The sequence below is a fragment of the Hypomesus nipponensis genome, chromosome 7 (assembly GCF_054491055.1).
Source record: "Hypomesus nipponensis isolate SF chromosome 7, ASM5449105v1, whole genome shotgun sequence".
Classification (NCBI taxonomy): Eukaryota; Metazoa; Chordata; class Actinopteri; order Osmeriformes; family Osmeridae; genus Hypomesus; species Hypomesus nipponensis.
Window position 1 is genome coordinate 11411587 of NC_140367.1, and position 16781 is coordinate 11428367.

Consider the following 16781-nt stretch of genomic DNA (forward strand, 5'->3'; position numbering starts at 1 on the left):
TAATGTTTGGTCATAGAACATACAATAAAGATGTACATTATTGCACTGCATTTGTCAATATAATTAAAGATTCTTACAGCACATACAAGTCAAATGTTTACTAGAACCCCTCAGAAGCTATTTATTTGTATAAAAAAACTAACTTTATTGCAATGGCAATTCAAATAACAGTTATACATAAAATACTCTGGGAAGTAAGAGTTTGTAACAACGTTACAAGAAAAGGGCCAACACTGTTAAAAGCAAGATCCAGAGGGTGTACTGTTAAAGTAAGTATCAACGAACACAAGAACAGATTGTTGATCACACACACTAAACAGTTAAGGTTAACAATTACAATAATACCAATAAATGAAGAAATACAGATACCTGTCGTTGGCATAGGTATATATGTGTAGAGGTAGGCTATAAATCCATTCAGTCGACTGACAAAACTTGTTCAAAAGTAACTGACTTGCATTGGAGCTTGAATTTCTGAATGTTTTAACAGGTAAATGAAAGTTATGAAATATGTTGTTCAAAAGGCAAGTACGGTACTAAGCTTCAAAAAGATAGCTGAGCATTTAATTAAAAATAACAAATAAATAGTTTAACGTACATAAAACAAACAGTACCAAACTGTATGAAACAAAGAGTAGCAGCATTATGCAAAAATTGAACCTCCAATTTGGCCTATTTTCCTATCAAGATTCCCCTATGCGTTTTGCCTGTTTTTGGAAGTATTGAGGGATTGAGTGCAGAAAATTCAGCAATTCTCAACACAAAAGTTTCCCCAATTCCCTTTATAAACAGGCTATAGCATATCATCAAACATGACAACGAAACATGCCATGAAGAAAAATAACATTGAATTACTAAAATGGATAATAAACCCATAAACGTCCTCTGGCAACTTCTCACCCTATTATACAAACAGGTCAACAAAGCCTTGGTGGTATTCATTCAGAAAAACATCACAATACCTAAATTTAGCCTACCCTCGATTTTTTTTGGGGGGGGGCTACCGAGCAGCTTATGGTGTGTGAATGTCCAATTTAACTTAAAAGGCTAAATACCACACGTCAAACAAAAAAATAAATTAAACAGTTGGCTACTACTGTTCTTTAGGAACAACATCTTAGACTGCAACCCAGGACTACTGGTACAAAACTTCAAGTACAATACATTATGCATTGTTCAATATCATCAAATAATGTACATTGGCAACCACAAATAATGGACACAGTTTTATATTAGAATGGACAGAATTCACCTTGTGAGGCCAAACAGTAGCCTTCTTTTTGTTTTGGCGAGAGGCTTTGACGTTTTACGCAACCTCAGGTTAAATTGTACAGTCAAAAAACAATAGGTCTTAACAGCTTAAGAGATACGTGAGCCTTGGGTCCGGGGAGCGAGCACAAAATACCAAGTCTTTGCTCGTATTTTACGACTTAATATGCTTCGAAACAACAACAGGCTACAAAAATACCCCAAATGTTGTTGCGTCCTCCCCCCCCCCCCTTCTTCTTTCCTCTCCTTTTTTTCTCTCCGGATGAAACATTAAACACTAGCAGGAGATCACCGAAGATGACACCATAGAACTGTAACCAGATGCAATTGGTCTATCTGACAAACTTCAAAAGTGTGTGTTTTTTTTTACGTACCATTGGAATAATACTGTGTATGAATGTATTGATATATGATATAGATATACATCTATATCATACATATCAATAAGAAGGCCAGGAATGTAAGTTGAGATCACAGATAAACAACAGTATGCCCTTATGTCATACAAAACACTACAACTCATACACAAGATCCCACCCCCGCCCAAATCCATTGACAACACTTTGATTGTTTCGAACGTTTGAACCTAGAAGATACTTAGATGTGCATGGAGGGCCAAGCGGACAGCTAATGTAAAGAGCCCTGTGCCAGGGATTTGTTGGGCAAGAGCGACCCCCTCCCCCCTCTCCGGAAGTCTCTCACGCGTCGTTCTGCTCTTGAAGTTCAGTGTTGTTTCCAAACAGGATGGCTAGCTGCTCCTCATAGTTGGCGATGTTCCTCTTCATGATGTCCATGCAGGGACCCAGGAGCCTCTCAAAGGCCTGCACGTCCAGCACTGCAACACAACACCATCACCCTGTTAGCAGACCCGGTCGCAAGCCAGCCATGACGGGAAGGACATATAGGTAGTTACTGGTCAGCCATGACTGGAAGGACATATAGGTAGTTACTGGTCAGCCATGATGAGAAGGACATATAGGTAGTTACTGGTCAGCCATGACTGGAAGGACATATAGGTAGTTACTGGTCAGCCATGATGAGAAGGACAGTCATATAGGTAGTTACTGGTCAGCCATGATGAGAAGGATAGTCATATAGGTAGTTACTGGTCAGCCATGATGAGAAGGACATATAGGTAGTTACTGGTCAGCCATGATGAGAAGGACATATAGGTAGTTACTGGTCAGCCATGATGAGAAGGACAGTCATATAGGTAGTTACTGGTCAGCCATGATGAGAAGGATAGTCATATAGGTAGTTACTGGTCAGCCATGATGAGAAGGACATATAGGTAGTTACTGGTCAGCCATGATGAGAAGGACATATAGGTAGTTACTGGTCAGCCATGATGAGAAGGACATATAGGTAGTTACTGGTCAGCCATGATGAGAAGGACATATAGGTAGTTACTGGTCAGCCATGATGAGAAGGACAGTCATATAAGGTGTGTTCAACTTCACTCATTGCCGGCGGCGCGTGTAGCCGCCTGCAGCCCGGCTGACTTGAAGCAGCCAATGGCATTCTCAGCTTCAAGGCAGCCGGCTGCAGCCGTCTGTCAGTGCCGCCAGCGCTGCATGAAGTCGAACACAGCTATAGGTAGTTACTGGTCAGTCACGACGAGAAGGACAGTCATATAGGTAGTTACTATCTGAAAATACTGGTACGGACACTATAACAGGAAGTAATTCGACGGCAATGAAGTGAATCTCAGGATCAAAGCAAGTCAGGTGTGAGAATAAGGTATTGATAATGACACGGATTATAGAGGTCACACCCGTGGCCCTGCATACGCTCTATCTCAGCAATGGTACTTGGTGCCAATCAAACTACAATCCCCAGACCAAATCCCAGTGGCGGGTTGTTGAACTGCTTTGGCGATTGTAGTTCTTGTTGAACTAGCTCTGGACACCAAAAATGGTGGAGAGGAACTTTCAGTGCTCGGTGTGGCCGGTGTACCTATACACTTGACGCTCCCCAAGGCGTAGGCGGAAGCAGCCCGGGGCTTGTTGGTGACCAGAGCCAGCTCCCCGAAATACTGCCCCCTGCTGCACATGGCGATATCCACCTCCTCCTTCCTGGTCTGCGCCGCCGTGGAGCGGGAACGACAAACGACAACAACAACAAAAAACAGAGGATCTATTGCCTCTCTCCGTAACAAGCAAAGAGGTTGTGAACGTGGCGTTTTCACGACAGCGTGACATGTGACGATACGCATTGTGACGGATGCACGGCGGGCCCTCCGGGCTGGCAGCCTTACCGTGCTTCTCCTCATGGTGATCCGGACCTGGCCAGACTCGACGATGTAGAAGCAGTCCGCCATGTCCCCCTACACGGGGAACCACCACAGGCAGGTCGTTGGCTACGAGTGCGGGTCGCAGAAATATGTGTGTCTAGATCCGCGACACAGATCGGCGTGTACCGCGCGAAGGGTCGGCGAGACGTACCTGACAGATGATCTGTTCCCCGTCGTTGTAGGCTCTGGTGGACAACACGTCGACCACTCGCATTCTCTCAGAGGGCTGCAAAGGGGGGAGACAAGGGGATGTCAGCATCCAACAGCAGTGGGAGCTTCCAAGCGTACATTCCGGCGCGTCGCTACGGTTGCGTTTGTGTGCAACAAGGGCTTGGCGGATTTTTGTTCATGGGTGGTCATGCCCCCCCACCCCCCCCCCCTCCGTGCCATCGATCCATACATTGACCCGCCCATCCATCAACAGCTCCAACTCTCTTCTGTTTACTCGGTAGATCATTCACTGGGTCCGTTCCCCACCCATCCATCCAATGTACTTATGGACAGGTCATTCATTCCTCCGCTCATGACGACATCACTGCCCTCCAGCAGGGGCTGTGAACCGGACTCCTACCTCGAGGGAGGTGAGCAGAGGCAGGGACTCGATGAAGGTCTCGTACATCCTCCTCTTCTTGGCGTTGTTCTTCACGATGATCCTCCGGAACGTCAGCCTGTCCTGCAACACAGAATCACCCGCTCAAACCCTTCCCAGTGGACGGACACGGCCCGAGCAACGGGGAAACATGGGGTCTCCGTCTCAGTCGGTAACAAAAAACATTGAGTCATGCCCAAGCCGCTGTGGTCAAACTGGGAACGGTCGAACTTACCAGACACCAGAGGGCCCCAGCGGACGTAGCGATGATGGTGGCAGCCCTGGGGGTGTTATACATCAGAGCCAGCTCCCCGAAGCTGCCGCGGTTGTTGTAGCAACCCACCACGCGCTGCAACCCGTCGCTGCTCACCAGGATGTCGAAGTTCCCCCTGAGGAGGCAGACATTTGGTAAAGACGCGGGAAGGAAGGAGCTCGGGGGTCGGCCGTTCTGTCGACGGCAACTCGGCCCTGCCCAACAGGGACACCGACCCGGGCGACGAAAAGCTGTCGGAAACCGCGGGCCTCACCTCTCGATGACGTAGAAGTTATCCCCGTCCTCGTCTTGGTCGATGATGTGCTCGCCGGATTCCACCGGCTTCTCAAACATGGCATCCAGGACCTGGGCCATCTGCTCCTGTTCGAGCGACGACAGACAGACAGAAACGCGGACACGTTAGCATAGGAGGTGAGAATGCTTGTGTAGGCAGGGATTAGGTTCGCCTCAGTGTGGGTGTGTCGTAGTGTCCGCCATCTTGAATCTTCTGGCGACTGAGTCTGGGTGTATATACGTGTTGTCATTTTACCGGGTCTAAGTTCTTGAACAGGAGGATGTCTTTGCAGGCCTCCTGTAGCCTGTGTCTCTGCTCGTCGGTTTTGGGGTGGGTTATCTGAGATGGGAAGAGAGACATTGACTGAACATGTCTGGATTGCAAATTGCGTGGGGTCATTATCTAGCGCCAGGGTTCCTATGTCCAAAGTCATGACGAGAAATCGTACCCTGGGCTCCTTATCTTCCTCTTCCTCGTCGGGATTGAATGCCTCCGCACACACTGTAAAAACACATGCACATGTCATTCCATGTCCCTGAGAATACTTCTGTATTTAAGCCAGTTCCCTGGATGGTTACCAAACACCCAACCCTGAGAGGGATGCTCAAATGAATAAACTATTCAAATTCTATTCGCCTCTTCCAATTCGTTCTTGCACCAGGAGCATGATGTCACGACAATACATCATCTCTCCATTTCTAACGTTTTCATGAGTTGGAAAACCTGTGGTAAGCAGTTTGGTCCTGCTATTATTATCAGTAATTCTGATGACAGCGGCAGAAGCTTTCCTTGTTGGATCGATTGTCCCAGGCACAGACATAGGATATTTCTTCCGTCTGCCAACACAAACTTGTTCTGGGGGACATTCAACCTATTCAGAGGGTTTAAAACCGAACAACAATAAAACATACAGACGTTGAGTTCTTACCTGAGGATCTTCTCATGAATCTGTTGATCACAGGTGCTGTACGCGGGGCAAAGGAAACACAACAAAGTTGCTGGTTGGCAAGTTAGACTAATTATATTACTTTACTGGCTTGACAGACAATAACTTATGATGGAAGGCGTCGTTCAGAGTACGTGTTGGGAACACAATAAGCAACGTTACGCTTTAAGAGCCTGTCTCATTACCCTGATGAAGCCCAGTGCATATGGGGACATGAAGGGACCAAGTTACTAGCAGTCTAGCAAGATACACTTTCTAGTTAATTGCTAGATACACCGATTGTGCACAGCAGTAGTATTATGTTGCACAATACACTTCACTTGACCTGACATCTGGAGACCAGATTGCCTCAAATCTAACTTCTGTACCTAGCCATCTTTTAAGAGTGGTCAGTGCGGGTTGGCCCGCTTATCAGACACCAACATCGTTAGCTGATAGTTGCTACCGTGTATTATGACTAGCCAGCAGGTTGTGCTTATCGACATTGGTTTCATACCCACGAATTCTTCATCGTCTTCGTCGTCTTCATCATTTTCAGAGTCAATTTGCATCGCCTCCTCTGCAAAGTTGACCGCCCTCCCGCCTCCAGGGCGAGAAGTAGCGTTAGCCGAATTTCTAGCATTGTCAAAGGCGGCTCCTCTCGTCCGATTTTCTTTGAGTTGACTGAAATACTGCAAGGCAAAGTCCAGAAGGTCTCCGGGTTCTGGTTGATTCCTTAGCACTTCAACCGTAAAGCTTTGCAACAGCTCCGTTAGTCCGTCTGGAATTTCAATACTCATCTCTGAATCTGAGTCTTTAGAGGCGCCCAGAGGAGCAACACAGTAAATAGGAAAAAAGGTTCCAGCTACCGCTAGCTTGTTGCTAACAAGGATTGACAGTCCACTTCCAAGGATGCTTCAAGGAGAACTAGGAGTAAAAATGGAATCCAAGACCATGGCGTGTTGCTACAACAAATCTGGCTAACGTTATCTCCATTTTCGATCTCGGTTCAAGTGTGTCTCACAAACCGCCTTTTGATGTCAACTGCATGAAAATGGCTGTAAAAATGTAGCATCACTTTTGCTGCTGGCTACAGGAAACCCACGCATGTGACCCGCGTAACTATGGCAACCACCCTCCTCGAGCCGATGGCAAATGACGAAGCGCGGTTGCACGGTCATAGAAATAAATTTAGAAGAGCAGTCATGACGAAAAGGGAATTTACACGTTTTAAACGCATTTGAAACTGACAAAAAAGCTGTTAAAAGTTACGTTTTATTAGGTACAGTCAAACTTTGTAGAAAGGAGTCCAAGCAAGGAGTGGTTCATAAGAGCGGATGGGTGCATATTAATTTTAGCAAATAGATTCATTTTTAATGAATGTCTAAATACAGTAACTGACCCCCTTCGAACATAAACTGGGTTGAGACCCAAAAAAGGGCATTTTCTTGGCCTAGGCGTCATAATGGCTTTTTGGTTCTCTTTGGTAACATTTAATTGGCTAAAATGCAGTCCGATTTATTCATGTTCATTCATATATATGTATTTTTTATACCCGAAGTTATAAACAGTAACCAATATTTCGAAATTTCTGTAATATATCTTTCTGACAGATGGTGGTGGAGAGCAGTGGTCACATTGTTATACACACACACGCACACACACGGCTTCTTCACCACTGGAGCCCACTTCCTCTGGGACACAGGAAAACATGATGCATTGATTTACTTAGCACAGAAGCTGATTTATTTAGCTTCAATGGTGCCTGGCACTCATCTGCATACTGTACTGATGAAACAACCTTACTTTGGGTTTTGAGAGAATATTTGTTTCTTTGTAAATGATAATGAAATAATGTTTGTGAAAACATGTAAATTAAGTACAAATCTGAACAGTCTTTGCATAATGAAGCAGAATAAAAACATTGAAATATGTATTCTACAGTTGCCTGCAATTCTACTTTGAGGGGACCGTGAAGTATCTACTTCGGGAACATCCAGCTACTCGTCCTGAACTCAAATGTGTGTCTCACTCCACTTTGCATTCTGCCAGGAACCTTGAAAATGTGAAGAGTTCAGTGGTCGTTGAGTAGAGCTGGAGGGGTGGCCATTTTGTTCTTGAACCCTTATTGTCTGTCAATGGTGACAGCCCTCTCAGTAATAACGGTGTATGAGGGCAGACCTCTCAAATGTGACCCCCCTCAGCAGTCTCCCCCGAGTCATTCCGACTCTTCTGGCGTTTCTGTTGCCATCAGGCCAGCGCAAATCCTGCAAGTCACACACAATCTTAACTAGTGCATGCCGTCTGTAAAAACAAACAGTGCCCACTGTCTGTGTGAGTCTGTGAATGCGTGTGGAAAACATGTTCGTCGGTGTGTACGAGCGTATATACAATGTGCATTATACACACAAGCGTGTGTACGCCCCCCCCGCCCCCTCCAACACCCTACGCCGACCGCTTCTCCACCCCCTGCTTGATGCCGAGCACCAGATGCAGGAACCAGTTGAACTGCACCGTCCAGCCCTTGTCCCTGCAGATCTCGATCTGGTCCAGCAGGTGGCGCTGGGCGTCCTCCTCGGTGCGCCCAACGGTCAGGGCCTCGCGGATGTACTCGATGTCCTCCTTGCTGGTCAGCTGGGGCATGCCCGTCATCAGCATCATGGAGAACAGGATGATCAGCAGGTTGGTGTGGTGCCTCAGAGCCAGGTAGGCCCGCACACACACATCCTGGGTGCGCGTGTGAGAGAGAGACATAGACAGAGAGAGAGGCAGAGAGAGAGAGAGTGTGTGTGAGAGAGAGACATAGACAGAGAGAGAGGCAGAGAGAGAGAGAGAGAGAGAGAGAGAGAGAGAGAGAGAGAGAGAACAAGTTTGACGACTGGCTTACTGTGGGCTATGGATATAGCAAATGTGGTAAACAAAAAGGTCAAATACATCCTTCTAACACATCATCAATGTCTAATACATCATCAGTCATGTGTGTAAATCTTTTGTCTCCTCACACCTGGAACTTCTGGAAGTTTGGACTGCTCTTTTTGGAAGAGGTGCCCATGACATAAAGGAAATCTGGGGTCAGAACAAAGGGCACCCGCTCCTTACTGATCCCCAGGAAACTCTTATAATTCCCCAGGATGTGTCCAAAGTCAATGTGAAAAAGATTCCCTGAGAGAAGGCACACAAAATGGAAAATAAACCTACAACACTGTCATTGAGTGCATGAAGTCAAGAGTTTTTTTTTTCTTCTGTTTTGGCATGACGTCGGGAGAACCGCGCTTGGCCGCATTACCAGATTCGGTGACCATGATGTTGTCGTTGTGGCGGTCTCCTATTCCCAGGACGTAGGTTGCCACGCAGTAACCACCGCAGGAGTACACAAAACGCTCCACGGCCTGTTGGAACTTGGGGAGGGAGGGGTTGGGGGGGCAAGGAGAGGATGAGAGTGGGAGGAGAAGGAGGCAGAGAAAGGAGGGAGTGAGATTGAGGAGGAGGACGAGGAGGGGAGTCAGCGGGATGCGGTGGAGGAAGAACGGAGCAACGAAGGGGGGAGAGGGGAGAGGAAGGGGAGAAAGAGAGAGAGGGGAAAAAAAGAGTAGAGACAGCGAAGGGCTTTTATTTTCGATTTTTCAGAACCGCCACACTTCTCTCTACCCAACATATTTGCATAGTCCACACGAAACCAAGCAAAATAATGCAAACCTAGAATGAACATTTGACTAGCCATGTTTAGTATCACTACAGCCCTGCCGTGGTACACTGGCTGTTGTTTGATAACACAACTAAGCTCACACTGGCTATACATTCGTTGAAATCAGATACACTGCTATATTTTGAACACAAAGAAAGGAACCTTCCCATAATAGCCGCACAAGCACGACCGCGCAGGTGCCGAAGCAACCTTAAGCGTCTACGGTTGAAGACAAAGAGAGAGGCAGAGGCGACAGGAAGTGGTGTTTCCTTCCTCCCCGGGCGCAGCTCCTGGAGCCTTCCCCCCCTCATGTTAGTGCAGCCGTTAGCGGCGGGGAGTTGCTAGTGTGCTATAGCCAGCCACCTACCTTCTCCTCGCTCACGCACTTGTCCCGGAGCCATTGGTGGAGGATCTCGTCCTTGAAGGCGCCGGTGCTGCCCACAACGCTCTGCTGGATGTTGGCGATGGTGGTGGCGTCCTTCACGATCTCAATCATCCCTGGGGAGGGGATTTCACGTTGGTCACAATGTACTGCACAGTCGCTTCGAAAATGTGAACAAACTATGGTCCAGTGAACTGGAGTGAGGATGGAGGGGGGAGAGAGAGACAGAGGAAGGGAGGGAGGGGGAGAGAGAGGGGGAGAGAGAAAAGAAGAGATGGAGAGAGAGAAGGAGGGAAAGAGGTAGAGAAAGAGAGGGGGAGGGAGAGAGAGGGAGGGAGAGAAAGAGGGGGGGAGAGAGAGAGGGGGAGCACGACAACAAAAGAAAGAAAGAAAAAGCGTGTGACAGAGATGGAAAGGAAATGTCTATATTTTGTTGGGAATGGTTTGGAATTGAGAGGAAAGGGAAGATACAAGGCAGGGACGTGAACGCAAGCGTGCGTCTTCTAAGGCAATTACAACAGTAGCAGTCACCCACCGTGTGCATTAAACCCAACAGTTAGACTCACCTATCTTGTTCCCTGTGGAGATGCAACCGTATGGTAACAAAGACAGATCCAGAGATTCCTCCTCCCAGATGGATTCCATGATCAACAGAATCTATAGCAATGACACATGAGAAAGGGGATTAGAACCAACATCCTACTGTTGTTTATAGTTGTCTTTATGTCTTCCCTACCTGATACATTGTTCATGTTATATGTGAATGTGGTGCACATTATAACATACAGTGTAATAGTATAATGCAACTGTATGTTTTCAGTTCTAGGCCCATATGTAGACATCTGGGAATATGGACAATATGGACAGCTTGATGTGCATTGTCCTGCGTGTTCCTCCCTGTCCAGCTGTCCCACCTGCAGGATGAGCATGTCCTGTCTGAGGTCGTCCCCATCCTTGAAGATGACCCCGATGGGGTCACTGGACAGGGTGGTGGGGTCGGCCCTCTTGAACTGCAGCCACAAAGGCTTCTTCTTGGACGCCATGACTTTGCACTGCTCAATCTAAACACAGGGCACATCTGCAGTCAGGACAGAGAACGCTTTTGTGTGGAGAGTGATTCCAGAGAGGAATTATGGAGTTATGGATGGGGAGAGAAGGAGTTTGGGTAGAGATTGGTAAGGAAGGAGAGGGATGAGAAAGAGGGAGGATGAGGGAGAAGAGGAGAGATAAAGTGAATAAGCGGTTGGAAAGAGAGAGAGGGGAGAAGGCGGAGGAGAGAAAACAAATTGAGAGGAGAGACAAAGAGAACGAGAAAGGAAGACTCGGAAGGGGAGAGAAAGAGAGGGATGAGAGCGAAACGGCGCGAGCGAGAGAGAGGGAAAAGAAGAGGGATGACGAGAACACGCGCTCCCGAACGAGGAGTTCGAAGGAGAGAGCGGGAGGGGCCACAGAGACAGAGAGGGGCGTGTCCTCACCACCAGGGCTCCGGCTCGTAACCCGGGGTCGTAAGGAACCCTGAAGCTCTCTGGCAGCCCTGACGTCTGCAGGTTCTCCAGCTTCTGCCTCAGCTGGAGCACCACTGGAACGACACCACGGATCACAAACACATCCCATCGTTCAACGACCGACCAAACACACCGTCGTTTCTTTGTGCTTTCGGTTTGTTAATGACTTACAGTGAGCGGAATACGTTTTTTCTATAGCCGGGAATCTACTTGTGATGTACAGTTTGTGTGATGCTTATACAAGCCGGAGTTGATTTCCATTACCTTGAGAGGAGACGTCGTATTTGTCAGCTGACATGGCCTTGATGTCGCGGGTGACTTTCTGTAATGCTTCAGTCATTTCCACCTAAATGGCCCAAATAGCAGATCAGATTTGCACTTTCCTATGTTTCGATAGCAGTATGTGTACTTGATTGAAGATGATGACAAACGTGAAATTGAGTTATGCTTCTGTTTGTAGATGGTGCTTCCAACTAACTATACATGTATCTATCCACTAACCGGTAGCCTTGTCACACAAAATACCAAAAATAGTTTGAGAATTGTGGAGAAATACTTTCTAATACTGAAACACTTGACGGGGTTTTTCTGATGCAAACCGGTGAATGAATAGTCAAGAAAATATAAACCCCGCCCATATGACCCGCTACAGATACTTGAAAGGACATGAAACACTATAAGCTTTATTCAACCGTCTGGGTGTACAAACAGTGTGTACCTGGCGTTTGAAGTCGTGTAGCATGACCCCTCCACATCCTCTGAGGTAGGCCTCTAAGAGAACTGCGTATCGCTGCTGGTAGTGCATAGACTGGGCGATCTCACTGCGCAAGAACCAGAACAGGAAATGGCCAATCCGCTTACTCTGCACGCACACAGGCCGCCAAACACACACACACACACACACAGAGAGACAGACATTCAGTGACCCGCTTTGTGAGAAATGACAGTCGATAAAGCAGAAGTTAATCTGCTGTCTGTACTAGACATGAATGTGATGTGTGTCGAGTCGGAGGTGTGGTAACGGGGCGTTGAAGAGTTCTTACTCTGAGAGCGCGCTTCAGCAAAAACCTGGCCAAGGCACTGTCATGGTACGGCTCGAATTTCACAGCCTACAGAGAGAGAGACAGACAGTCATGGAGACAGGTAGACAGGCAGGGAGACAGGCAGGGAGTCAGGCAGGGGGACAGGTAGACAGGTAGGTAGACAACCAGGGAGACAGGCAGGGAGACAGGTAGAAAGGTAGGTAGACAAGCAGGGAGACAGACAGGTTGACAGGCACGGAGACAGACAGGTAGACAGGCAGGCAGAAAGACAAGATCAGATAAACAGACCCATACAAGAATACAGTTTCCCCATGAGCATGAATTATCTAAACACAACGGCAAGCTCAAATTAAACAGACACGGTGAAACACTTATTTGCATGTCACACCAAGAGCTCTTTGTTTGATGTGCCTGGACAGGTGGCAATTTACTTGACAGTTTGATACCGATGCACGACATATGCAAAACCAGAATAACTCCAGTCCGAAGGAAGAGGGGAAGACCAAATCCAACACGTGACCCTTGCTACTCAGAGGACAAACACTTTCACCCGGACCCCACCGATTCCCCCTTTGGTCTCGCGTTCAAGACACCCAAGGGTCCATCTTGGAAGACGGAAGCCCATCTCTCACCTGCACCAGCTGCAGCAGGTAGCGGAGGACGTCGTCGTCCCCCAGGGTCTCCAGCTTGCGCACGGCCATGGAGCGGACGTGGGCGTCCGAGTAGTGGCAGTCCAGGAGCTGCATGGCCAGCCCCACGTCCAGGCCGCTGCGGTCCCACGCCGCGCTCTTCTCCAGCAGCCGGTGAGTGGCCAGCACGGCTGCCTGGTCCCCCCACTTCACCGAGCCGAGCAGCTTGGGGTAGGCCCTGGAGGGGGGCCACGCAGAGCCCCGTGGAAGCAGGATCGAAGGGAAAGGGGATTCAAATGGGATGAAATGAGTGTGAGATGAGCTTGAAATCCGAACATGGGATATGGTGTCCCGAATGGATGAGAATGGGACTGCTGTGCGCATGTGAGGGGGGTGAGTTTGTTGTTTTCCTGGGCTCAGCCAGAGGTGCCCACCTGGGGTGGCGCATGCACTCGTGCTTGAAGTGCCAAAGCAGCTCCTTGTCCTCTGGGCTGAGAGGGTTGAGAGGGTCCGTCTCCACGATGGCCTCAAACTGCTTCCTCAGGTGGTTGGGCATCTCTCTCTGGACTCGCTCCCCTCCCTCGGCCTCCGCCCCAGCCCCTGCCCCGGCCTCCCGGACCTCCCTGCTCTTGGGCAGGGCCACAGGGTAGCAGTATTTATCCAGCAGGATGGCTACGGCCATGGACGAGTCCTTCTCGGGGTTGGTGGCCGAGGTAAGCTTGTCGGCGTTGACGCTGCTGTTGTCCTCGCTCTTTTCCGGCATCTTCCACATGTGGAGGATGAACTCGCCCTGGCGCAGCAGGGAGCGGTGGTCCACCAGCAGGAGGTTGACGTAGTAAAGCAGGCGGCTTTTACCGCTCTTCCCTTCGCCTCCCCCTCCGCTGTTGTCCTGGTAGGTGCTCGCCTTGAAGGTCTGAGGGTGGGCTTTGCCACAAGATACCTGCGTTCGCAAGAGAACACGCCGTGACACAACCGCATACTCTCGGGCAGTCTGCCGCAGAGAACAGTGCCAATAGCAAAGAGAGGAGAATGGAACCGTAACATGATTGAATTGAGCTGAAAGGCGAGGCGAACCTAAAAGCAAGACTGCTTTACTGCGAGTACATCATGTCCTCCATCTAAATCCGCCAGCTCTTAACATAGTGATCTCTATGATGATCGCTAAGGTGATGGCTAAGAATAAAAATGTATTTAAAGATGTGTAGACTTTGTGTCTGTGTCTGTGATGTGTCTGCTTTATTTCTTGATAGGCATGCAGGAAATGGCCTGAGCCAAATTCAAACCCAGTCCCCCACGTGCTCCACCAGGGCACACGCCAGAAATCAAAACAGTTTTGGAGGGTAAACATTGCCTCACCTGCAGGCTGAGCCGTGCCCCCTTGGGCAGATCCCGGATCCTGATATCAAACTCCAGCCAGGTGTTCCACAGCACCTCCTCGGTGAAGGGCTTGGAGGAGGTCTTCTGTTGGGCCAGCAGCTGTTGGCCGTGGAAGATGCTGGCCTCCACATACACGATGAGCTCCGGGTTACGAGGCAGGGTCGGGATGTCGACGCCCAGGATCTTCACCCTGAACTTCCTGTGGCAGTCCCACATGGAGATGGTGAAAACACGCTCGTGATCCTTCTCATCGATGGTCAACTGCTCGTGGGTACCTGAGGAGAGAATGGTAAAACCATGATATAAAATCACTGACATTATATATGAACTACTAAAGGGACAGTTCACACTAAACAAAAAATACAAACATCTTCCTTTCACCGGTAGTGGTATCTATCCATCCAATAAAAACAATCATTTGAAATCTATGCAACATACCTGCTACTCCAGTACAGTCATCCACCTGGGCCCAGTCCTCTTTCTGGACCAAGTCCAGATCCGGGTTCGGAGGTGACTCCAGAACCAGGTGAATCTCGTCCCCGTTCTTCAGACACTGCCGGACCCAGTGGAAGTCTCTGATTGGATGGTTCCCAAAGAGATACTCCTCCCTCCCGCAAACCCGCAGGACAAAGTCTGCCTCGCTGATGTTCTCTGGGATTCCCAACAAGGCCCTCTTGTTGGCTACCTTGGCGAAGAAGCTCTTCAGCACCTGGTCGGGCGTGTCGTCGATAGCCACCTTGATGGTCTGGCTGGCCGTGCTGCTGTGAACGACCAGAAGGATGTGGTTGTTGCTCACTTTACTGAGCAGGTACTCCGGCATGGGTTTCGGTTTGATCCACGGGTCCATAGAGTAGAGTTTGGGATCGCGGTCCGACAGCTCGATCTTGCGGGGGGTCAGGAGCTTCCTGCGGGTGAACTCCAACTCGTCGTCGTGCACGTTGCTGACGTCGGTGACGTCGTAGCCGATGAGGTAGTTGAGGTACCTCTGATACTGGAGGGACTCGTCTGAAGGCTGGGGTCTGGAGACCAAGTGGATCTTACCCACATCCTTCTTTAGGGCTTTGAGGGTTAACCAAATTACAAAGTCAGAGGCAAAGTCATAAAAAAAAACGGTCAAATTCATAATAAAGGACTACTTTCAGACATGAGAACATGAATGATTAGTTTTTATCCTGGATTCTTAATGCCACGTTTTGTACACAGTTATTTGGCATCCACTCTGTCTATAAATCCAAAACAACTGCTGCTTTTTAACCATAACATGCCCGCCACCCCCCCCCCCCCCCCCCCCTCAAAACCCACAAACCTTTACCTTTCCAGTAGCGAATGCAATCTAGAGTTTGGAACACCTGGTGTTTGTCGTAAATCTCACACCAGTTTCCTTTCTTCTTGTAGAGGAGGATGCAATGGTCTGGAGAGTATTTCTGGTAGAACTCCGGACAAAGGTTGGTGGCCACTGCCCTTAGCCAAACCTGGGCTTTCACCTGCTCCACGGTCCAGTTTCCTGTCACCTCTAGCAGCAGGGTGTCTGGGCTGCGGCCTGTCTTGGTGGTGGTTGGGAGTGCAAACTCAATGGCTATCTGGTCCGTGGCCAATGAAGAGGTGGAAGTGATGGGTTTCATCTTCCTTCTTCTCCTTCGGTTATCTTCTCTGAGGACTACTGGTTCTTCATCGCTAATTTGCTGTTCCATAACCCGATTCGTCTTTTCGCCATCGTAGGGAAAGAGGGAAGAATGTGAGATGTTGATACTCACAAACGTCTTAAGGCAGCGTCGGACATTTCGTTCTCTCCTCTTATAGTAGTAATAAACGTTTCTTATACTGGCATGTGCTGTAGCCTTCACCACTCGTGTTACTTCTTCTTTCACATTTACAGCAAAGGAAGTGTTGCAAAGCAGGAAGCCTGCTAAAAACACTGTCAACTGCAGTGTAGGTCTATGTTTTAATTACTATTATTAATTAAATAACATGTTCATGTTTTTTACAGGAACGTAGCCTGTATATATTATAGTGTATTTGTAATAGTAAATAAACGGTTATGAATGCATCATCCCAACTTTATGAATCGTTAACAACCTAAAAAATCTTAATGGAGTAACGGTTCTGCAGCTAATACTCGTCAGGCGATTATTCCTTGACTTTCGATGTCAAACTTACCGCTCAACGCAGACACAAAAACGCCGCACAAATAAGACTTTACATCTTACGTTGGTTTAACAGTCACTAAACCTTTTTCTTAAGTGCTTCAGGAGTTTGAGAATCTTGCTACTGTACGCCTCCGCTGTTTCTCCGTCGCCGTCAGTAGTTTGCATAGCCTACTGCTTATTGGTTGCTGAGTTATACTGTTAGGTCAGGATTCAAGTGTAGTTCTGAGCGCAGAAATGTACTTGCAATTGGACTACATGAACTGGTTTAGCACACAATAATATTGGCATATTGGATTATGTTACAAAAAGTTCCAACCATTTAGTTGAATGTTATTTATCATTATAGCTACTCATAATAAAATCGATAATCCATATTGCAAAAGTATGTG

At 48.1% G+C, this 16781-nt stretch overlaps 2 protein-coding genes across 2 annotated transcripts; both read right to left on the reverse strand.

Annotated features, from left to right (window-relative positions):
• Nucleotides 1–120: 120 nt before the first annotated feature.
• Nucleotides 121–6759, reverse strand: LOC146276780 (cAMP-dependent protein kinase type II-beta regulatory subunit-like). Its single transcript, XM_084701127.1, has 11 exons — nt 6142–6759; nt 5628–5663; nt 5148–5200; nt 4955–5038; nt 4679–4785; nt 4387–4540; nt 4134–4235; nt 3714–3788; nt 3527–3595; nt 3226–3349; nt 121–2104 (listed from the first exon to the last, which is right to left on the reverse strand). The coding sequence occupies exons 1-11, from the start codon at nt 6422–6424 to the stop codon at nt 1968–1970; spliced, it is 1224 nt and encodes a 407-aa protein (XP_084557253.1). The 5' UTR covers nt 6425–6759; the 3' UTR covers nt 121–1967.
• Nucleotides 6760–6883: 124 nt separating this feature from the next.
• pik3cg (phosphatidylinositol-4,5-bisphosphate 3-kinase, catalytic subunit gamma) lies at nt 6884–16601 on the reverse strand. The gene is made up of 16 exons (XM_084701124.1): nt 16403–16601; nt 15558–15948; nt 14684–15304; nt 14225–14520; nt 13303–13808; nt 12872–13106; nt 12240–12305; nt 11915–12058; nt 11461–11542; nt 11167–11270; nt 10606–10752; nt 10258–10348; nt 9677–9807; nt 8911–9022; nt 8629–8786; nt 6884–8351 (listed from the first exon to the last, which is right to left on the reverse strand). Exons 2-16 carry the CDS (start codon nt 15934–15936, stop codon nt 8070–8072), a joined length of 3354 nt encoding a protein of 1117 aa, XP_084557250.1. The 5' UTR covers nt 15937–15948; nt 16403–16601; the 3' UTR covers nt 6884–8069.
• Between the last annotated feature and the right edge of the window lie 180 nt (nt 16602–16781).

Excerpts from the sequence above, each read along its gene's own strand:
- pik3cg (XM_084701124.1), bottom strand. The coding sequence starts at position 15,936 with ATGGAACAGCAAATTAGCGATGAAGAACCAGTAGTCCTCAGAGAAGAT. Across the intron at positions 11,543-11,914 it reads TACACGACTTCAAACGCCAG|GTGGAAATGACTGAAGCATT; the intron begins GTACACACTGTT and ends TGGGCCATTTAG. Across the intron at positions 10,349-10,605 it reads AGGACATGCTCATCCTGCAG|ATTCTGTTGATCATGGAATC; the intron begins GTGGGACAGCTG and ends TCATTGCTATAG.
- LOC146276780 (XM_084701127.1), bottom strand. The coding sequence starts at position 6,424 with ATGAGTATTGAAATTCCAGACGGACTAACGGAGCTGTTGCAAAGCTTT. Across the intron at positions 5,664-6,141 it reads AGACGATGAAGAATTCGTGG|CACCTGTGATCAACAGATTC; the intron begins GTATGAAACCAA and ends CCCCGCGTACAG. Across the intron at positions 3,596-3,713 it reads GGGAACAGATCATCTGTCAG|GGGGACATGGCGGACTGCTT; the intron begins GTACGTCTCGCC and ends TTCCCCGTGTAG.